The sequence below is a fragment of the Palaemon carinicauda genome, chromosome 44 (assembly GCF_036898095.1).
Source record: "Palaemon carinicauda isolate YSFRI2023 chromosome 44, ASM3689809v2, whole genome shotgun sequence".
Lineage (NCBI taxonomy): Eukaryota > Metazoa > Arthropoda > Malacostraca > Decapoda > Palaemonidae > Palaemon > Palaemon carinicauda.
In genome coordinates, this window is record NC_090768.1 from 32,696,667 (window position 1) to 32,704,945 (window position 8,279).

The window sequence follows — 8,279 nt, forward strand, 5'->3', positions numbered from 1 at the left end:
TGGCAGGCATGATATAAATTTCAGAGGTGATAGTGTCACAACTGAGATGGTGTAGGCATATGTTGAGGATGGTTGGTGGGGAGGGTGTGAGGAGGTCTTGGAAGGAATGTGTTGGTGGGAAGAAGATCGAGAGGTAGGCAGATTATTAGGTGGCGAGATAAGGTGAAGGATCATATGAAGGGAAAAGGATGCCTATGATAGAAGGCAACTGACCCCTTACTGTAGGGATAATGGTGGGAAAGAAGAATGTGTAATGGTGTCTTTAGATTTTATAAATGAATTGGAGTTTAGTTTCATATGAATATTTCATGTTAATTCTCATTGGTTTTATATATAAAAGATTCTGTAGAAGTAACTATATTATGGAAATTCATTAATATGTGCATTATTTTATTTGTAATATTTATTATAGAAAGCATAGCTAAGATTATATAAGGTAATTAACTGTTGAATTGAATCTATTTTATATTATTTTAGTCAATTTCCAGTATTCTTTAAATGAATTAAGATTTTTTTGTGTGTGTTTTTAAAAGTCTTCTCATATAATTTTTTAATATTACTGTGCAGTATTATACACATTGTTCATTCCCTTTCTTGTTTTAGATGTTGGTTCAGAAACGTAGGGAACAATTAAAGGCTTATGAAAAGCAGGAAAAGAGAATTAAGGAGATGAAAGCTTCAGGAGCTACCAAGAAGCAAGCTGTAAGTACCTTTTTTTTTTCTTTTTGTATATTGAATGAAAGTTTGTTCCAACACAAGTACAAACCATAGTCCTTTACTATACAGTAGGAGATAGATAACAGTGAAGGCTGAAATATGGCAATTAAAACTTTTAACAATGTAACAACTGTCAGGGTAGTTACTGTTGGTAGTGGGAAGGCAGTAGAGTTCCCTGTAGTTCACTATAAGCCCACTTGGACTTCACCCATCAGATAGTGAACTTGTTCCTCTCTGTCTGGAATTTTTTTTTGTCAGGTTTTGCTTTTGAATTGACCTTTAAAAATTAACTTCTCTTCCAGCTTTTGCTTGTGTGTATGTGTCATCGAGCGGACATGTTCAGATGTGCTGCCTAAGACTTGCGGCACCTTTCTCAGTAGTGTGGAGGTTGATCCTTACAGGTTGTGTCGGTCATGCAGAGGACATGCATGCTCTGTGACCATACTTAAAGGGGATGTTGTTCAGCAGGAGAAAGGAGGAGGCCAAAAGAGATTCTCTTCCTTTGGGGTCTTCCTCGAAGTGTAAGCAGTCCTGGCCTACTTCCTCTTTCAACGGAACTCTCTCATGTCACTCTTCCCTTATGGTCCCCTCTGGAGGGTGTTGAGGAAAGATTGATGGTCTTTTAACACTTGGTCAAGCCTGGGGCCAGGGAGACCGCCCAGTTTCCCCTAGCGAAACAATGGCGCCTCCTCCTCTGGGAGATTTACCCTTCTTCTTTTCAGAGAGTTGACGACCTTTGCTTGTTATGGCCTTCCTCTGGGTATTGGAGGCTCTTCTTTGCAGGGTAGGCTTCAGCAGTTCCTTGATGAGAAACAACAATCAAGCTGGTGCTCCTGTGATGTCTCCTTTTAGTGGGCTTCCGGTCCCAGACCTTTTGTTATTTTCAGGCTCATCCACAGAGGAAGGGGAGAACCATGGAAAACTTACTGCCACTTGAAATGTGGAACCTGTGAGAAACAGCTCTTCACACATCAATTACTTGAAATTGCTGGCAATTTGGAAAGTCTTGTCGTAATGAACAAGGCTGTAGCTCTGTACTCAGGCAAGACTAGCTCACTGTCTTAGGTAAGGAAGTGGGGAGGGACCAAGTCAAGACTTCTGTTCCTTCTGGCTCAAGAACTTTGTATGACAAAGGTGAGGAATATTTCCTTGGTACCTCACAATTCATTACATGAGTAATAAATGTGTGGACAGACCAGTTAAGCAGAAGGAATCAATTTCCCATTGACTGATCTATATCTTTGTCTGTCATTGTGTGGAAAGGAGTGGAAAGTGGAAACCTGCATCTGGAAGATAGAGTATTTTGCTCACCACTCCAGGATCCTTTAGAATGGGCAGTAGATGCTATGCTGCAAGACCAGTCAAGCCTAGATCTCTATGCATTCCCTCCTTTATCCATGATTAGAAGTATGATTATGTAGTTAAGATGGTCGAACAATGTAAGGATGACTTGTTACTCTGCACTGGTCACAAAAGTGAGTGGTATCCAAACCTATGGCCTCTCTTGTCAGACCTTCCTTGAATCCTTCCTTCAAGGAGAGGTTTTCTCAAGCACCATCAATTGTATATGGTGCATCAACACTTCTGGTGTCGATAAATTATCTATAATTACTTTCTACAAGTTCTCTTTACCAACACCACTAGGAAATGTACTATGTTGGTGCATCCAGATGCATTTCAGCAATAAACACCTCCCTAGATATAAAAAGAATTTTTTGCTTTTACCAAATGTCGAAGGTATCTCATTTTTAGCTATCAAATTGCGTAGATTCATGTTGGGTTTGATGCTGCAAACTCAAATTTAGATTCCTCTTATAGCACTGTCATCAGGAATTTCGTTAAAACATTCACTATTGAAGATTCACCTAAATAAAGATGATATCCTGGAATGTTAGATACGTGTGGTCTTACGTTTGAACTCATCGAGGCTACTGTATATAAAGTGCCTTATGTTAAAATACTCATTTTAGTGACTGTGGGCTCAACCAAAAAGGGCTTATGAATTGTAAGCATTGTTCAGCAAAATTTTTTTTCAATTCCAAAGGAGCACTTATTTTCTTGTTACCCGAGTTCAGCACCAAGAGGGATTTTTAGATTAAGGGTCTTGATAGTCACTTCTCTGCCATCTGTAAATGCCTTCATTAGGACTTGAAAGGCGTACTTTATTTGAATAGGGATTATCTTATATGCAGTGATATAAAAAATCTGGTCTGGGGTTCAAGAGACCATTCTCACCCATGTCCAAAATTCAACATATTTTTTTCCGAAAAATGTAATCTGATGAGTCAGCTTTTTCTATACTTAAAGTATCAACTCATGACACTAGAGGGGTTGCTACATCTTTGAATTCAATAAAGAACCTCTGCTTGGAAAAAGTAGTCTGTTTACTTGGTTCTTTTTATTTAAACGATGTACAAATTATTTTCTAATTCTGGTCATACTTTCAGTACCTTGATTCACCGGGGGTAACATTTCAAATTGAAGGATTTCTATATTGGGTTTTGAGTTTGTGGGGTTTGTGAAGCTGATATGGTTTAGGCAAGTTGAGTAACCTGACATCCTAAAAATCTCTCCAAGGACTTGATGTATTGGAAGATTTTGGCTTGCATGGCGGTAAAGAACTTTTGAAGCACTTAACATAGATGAGAATTTACAAGTCCAGTCTCTAAACCTTACGGTTGCTACAAGCTCAGGATATCCCGTTTCTTTAATTCTCATTCACCTGGGGAATTTCTATAGCTCACCATAACTTGTTGCCACTCGCCCACCATTCTGTATTCACAATAACTATTGGTAAAATTTGTTGAAATACACAAAATTTTTATTAACATAAAATTTATTATATACAGTACATAATTACTTGTATTGTCCTCCCCAACTCTAGTAGTAATAAAGAAAAATTAATCAAGCCAAACATATACTTTTTTCTTGTATATTCTGCAACTAAAACTAGCACTTCAAAGCACATAACACAATGAATATTGGGGTAATAGTGAAATAATTAATTTTTATAGTATATGATAATTTGTATTTATTAAGTTCTATACAGTGAACCCTCGTTTATCGCGGTAGATAGGTTCCAGTCGCGGCCGCGATAGGTGAAAATCCGCGAAGTAGTGACACCATATTTACCTATTTATTCAACATGTATATTCAGACTTTTAAAACCTTCCCTTGTACGTAGTACTGTTAACAAACTACCCTTTAATGTACAGAACACTTAATGCATGTACTACAGTACCCTAAACTAAAACAGGCACAAATATTAAAGGTGATTTTATATCATGCATTTCCTAAACATGCTAAAAAGCACGATAAAAAATGGCAACCAATGTTTTGTTTACATTTATCTCTGATCATAATGTAGAAACAAACTGGAGGTAGAGCTTTGCTTATTACCCAGACATATTTCCCATACTTTTCCCTTAGAACTACATCACATCTTCCTACTTTAGATATATATATATATATATATATATATATATATATATATATATATATATATATATATGTATGTATGTATGTATGTATGTATATATATATATATATATATATATATATATATATATATATATATATATATATATATATATATATGTGTGTGTGTGTGTATATATATATATATATATACAGTATATATATATATATATATATATATATATATATATATATATATATGTATATATATATATATATATATATATATATATATATATATATATATGTATATATATATATATATATATATATATATATATATATATATATATTTATATGTATACACATATACATACCTACATATATACATAAATACATGCATACATATGTATATATATGGATTATGGAAAAAATCCGCGAAGTGGTGAATCCGCGATGGTCGAACCGCGAAGTAGCGAGGGTTCACTGTAATCTTTACTGTAATGTGTACTTTTTTGGCATTTGATTCCCTCTGGGTACTGATTTTATAAGTATGGGAGAAGTACAGTAATCGTCAACTTTTGCAATTAATATATTTTTAAATGCAAAAGAAAAGTTACTTATTTCATTCATAGACTATCATGACAGGGAAGATATGCAACCTTGTGGGATTCAAAGTATGTCAATCTATCGAGAGATTTTAATCATGTCTTGTTAAACTATCTAATAGATTGTATGCAGGTTTGAGTGTTGTGAATTTATTTAAATAGTAGAACAGTTTAATTTAAATATTGAAGCGTTAGGGATATTAAAGTAAATGAACCAAAGTAAGTGATCAGTTTTTAGATATTTATTGTATCATGCTATATATTGCCTACAATTATTTTTTTATTGAATTATTTCCATTTTTATAGGAAAAGAAGACCAAGGAGGCTCTTACCAGGAAACAAGAAAAGAACCGTGCCAAGAATAAGAAGGATGAAGATGAAGATGGTCCCCAAGAACTCTTACTTCGGCCACAGGAGTACATTGTCAAATTTTCCTTCCCAGAACCGCCACCTCTCCAGCCTCCAATCCTTGGACTATACAATGTTACTTTCTCCTATGAAGGTCACAAGCCCCTTTTCAAGAAAGTTGATTTTGGTATAGACATGGATAGCCGTATTGCAATTGTGGGACCTAATGGTGTTGGAAAATCCACATTTTTGAAGTTACTTGTAAGTGAGTTGTCTCCTACTGAAGGCGAAGTTCGAAAGAATCACCGTCTGAAGATTGGACGCTATGACCAGCATTCTGGTGAGCACTTAACTGCTGAAGAATCTCCGTCAGAATATTTAATGAGACTTTTCAATTTACAATATGAGAAGGCAAGAAAATCCCTTGGCACATTTGGTTTGGCTTCTCATGCTCATACTATAAAAAATAAAGATCTCTCCGGAGGTCAAAAGGCCCGAGTTGCTCTAGCTGAACTGTGCTTATCATCTCCTGATGTACTGATTCTTGATGAACCTACCAACAACTTAGACATTGAAAGTATTGATGCTTTGGCAGAAGCTATTGCAGAGTATAAGGGTGGTGTCATTATAGTTTCTCACGACGAACGCTTAATCCGTGATACTAATTGTACTTTGTGGGTCATTGAGGAGCAGACAATTAATGAAATAGAAGGTGACTTTGATGACTATCGTAAAGAATTGTTGGAAGAACTTGGTGAAGAAATTAATAATCCCAGTATTGCCGCACATAATGCTGCTGACCTCTAAGTCCTTATGTTGTTTAAGATCGTTTGTTTAGAACTTGGAGATTTTAATCATGAAGTATGCTTAGCCTTGACAATTTTTAAACAATTTAACTTTAATCTGGAAATAAATTTGCTTATTTTGATTCATCTTTGTTGCTTTGTAACCTTTCCCTTACTGGATAAGTTTAGTGCCTATGTTAGGTAATAATAACAAAATTTACTGCCATTAATTACTGTATAGTAATTTGTTTTTGTATTGAATGTTGAATTGGACTATGGAAGCTTACATTCTGTTCAGGTAACTTGAGTAAAGAGGAGAGATTTTTCTTGCATTGCAACATTTCTTCCATCTTGTAATCTAATTAGGAAGTTGAAACTTTTTTAGTAAACTTGTTTTGGTTAAACCCTCCCGCACAAAGTCATCTCTTTTGGTGAGCATTTTGCAAATGTCTTCATTTTACTAGTAGTTTTGATTGTTCTGAATTTGTTTGTAATGGTTTGGCAACATGATGGGAATGTCTTATAGATTATTTCTGTGCAACATGCAAGACTTACTGGCCTAAGGAATTTTCCTGTAGTGCTAACCATCCTTTTCTTCCATAGTAATACTCTAGAAATATAATAAGAAAAGTTTATCTCTTGCCTTTCCCTTACACATCTAACATTCCCACCACCTTAAGAGTTGCTTTAGTATTCTCTCCCCTTTTGTATCCATCTCCATAGCCAGGGAATTCTTGTGCATATTTAAGTATGTTCTTTTGAAAATTCTGAAATTCATTTTTCAAATAAATAAAACTTGAGAGTGCCTCATCACCATTTGTTCAGGACTGTACAGAACTCCATCCTGTTATCTATTCTTTAGAAACTAATTGATAGCTTTTCTCACTCTCTATAAACTGGAAGCTGTACTTTCATGGGTCAAAGTGTCACGCAGACAGCTAAAGACTTGATCAAAACTTTTTATTAGCCGTCACCTCGTCAACTTTCATACTTGTATTTTGCCAAATGCACACATTTTCATTGTATATAAATGAGATTTATATACTGTAATTCCATAAGTCCACTTCTTAAAGAATGGTTGCAGACTTTAGTACATGACTAAATGACAAATATATGTAAATACTGTACAGTACATTATTGTAAGTTTTTATTTGTGTTTTCTCATTTATTTGTTTTAACTTTTAGATCGTGCTATTACTTTATTATATTAGAGGATTTGCTCAGGTGGTGTAACAATTACAGTAAGTATAAAGTTCGACTTATGAAGTCTCAAGGAACCGGTACAGGCAATGAATAAAAAATGTCTTGAATTCAATAAGTGAAAAATAGAAATATAGGAGTATCTGTAATGCAGAAAAAAGAAAAAGATGTGGCAATTGTTGATACATATGTGGGAAAATTCTTGATAGATGTGGGCTACTTAACTAACTGAAAAAGATTTATAAATTTGTTATGTGGGAATTGATGTGGAAATTCTTGATACATATGGGGACTACTTAAATAACTGAAAACGATTTAAACATTTGTTATACAGGAATAGATGTGTAAATTCTTGATACATATGTGGGCTACTTAACGAATTGAATGTGATTTAAACATTTGTTATGCGGAAATAGATGTTGAAATTATATATGTATATGTGGGCTACTTAACTACTGAAAATTTTTTTTGAGTGAAAATTTGTTATGCAAATAGACGTGGGAATTCTTGATACATATGTGGGCTACTTAACTAATTAAAAGCAATTTAAGAATTTGTTTTACAGAAATACTGTAGATATGGGAATTCTTGATGCATATGTGGAATACTTAACTATAAAAGATTTTGATTAAACATTTGTTATGTAGAAATAGAGATGGGAATTCTTGATATATATGTGGTCCACTTAACGAAATGAAAATTTTTTTGGAGTAAAAGTTTGTTATGCAGAAATAGATGTGGGAATTTTTTTATACATGTGTGTGCTACTTAACTAACTGAAAACAATTTTGAGTAAACATTTGTAATGCAGGAATAGCTGTGGAAATTTTTTGATACATATGGGGGCTACTTAACTAAGTGAAAACAATTTTGAGTAAACATCTGTTATGCAGAAATAGATGTGGGAATTCTTGATGAACACGTGGTCTACTTAACTAACTGAAAAAATTAAGTAAGCAATTGTTATGCAGAGGTAGTTGTGAGAATTCTTAATACATATGTGGGATACTTAGCTAACTGAAAACAATTTATGAGTAAACCTTTGCTACGCAAAAATAGATATTGGAATTCTTGATATGTTTATGGGCTACTCAACAAACTGAAATTTTTTTTAGTAAATATTTGTTAGTTAGAAATAAATGTGTAAATTCTTGATACATACTGTATATGTACTGCTTAGCTAACTGAAAAATATTTTGAGTAA

General features: G+C 34.1%; 2 protein-coding genes across 2 annotated transcripts in view; both read left to right on the forward strand.

Moving 5' to 3' along the window:
• LOC137634246 (ATP-binding cassette sub-family F member 1) overlaps positions 1-6,018 on the forward strand; it is a 43,722-nt gene extending 37,704 nt beyond the window's left edge. The window contains exons 8-9 of the mRNA XM_068366523.1: positions 604-702; positions 5,049-6,018. Coding sequence (XP_068222624.1) covers positions 604-702; positions 5,049-5,897 — 948 coding nt within the window. The 3' untranslated portion in view covers positions 5,898-6,018. The remainder of the gene's footprint in view (positions 1-603; positions 703-5,048) is intronic.
• The window catches only part of LOC137634545 (uncharacterized), a 469,969-nt gene that overhangs the window by 172,477 nt on the left and 289,213 nt on the right, over positions 1-8,279 (forward strand). The window lies entirely within an intron of this gene.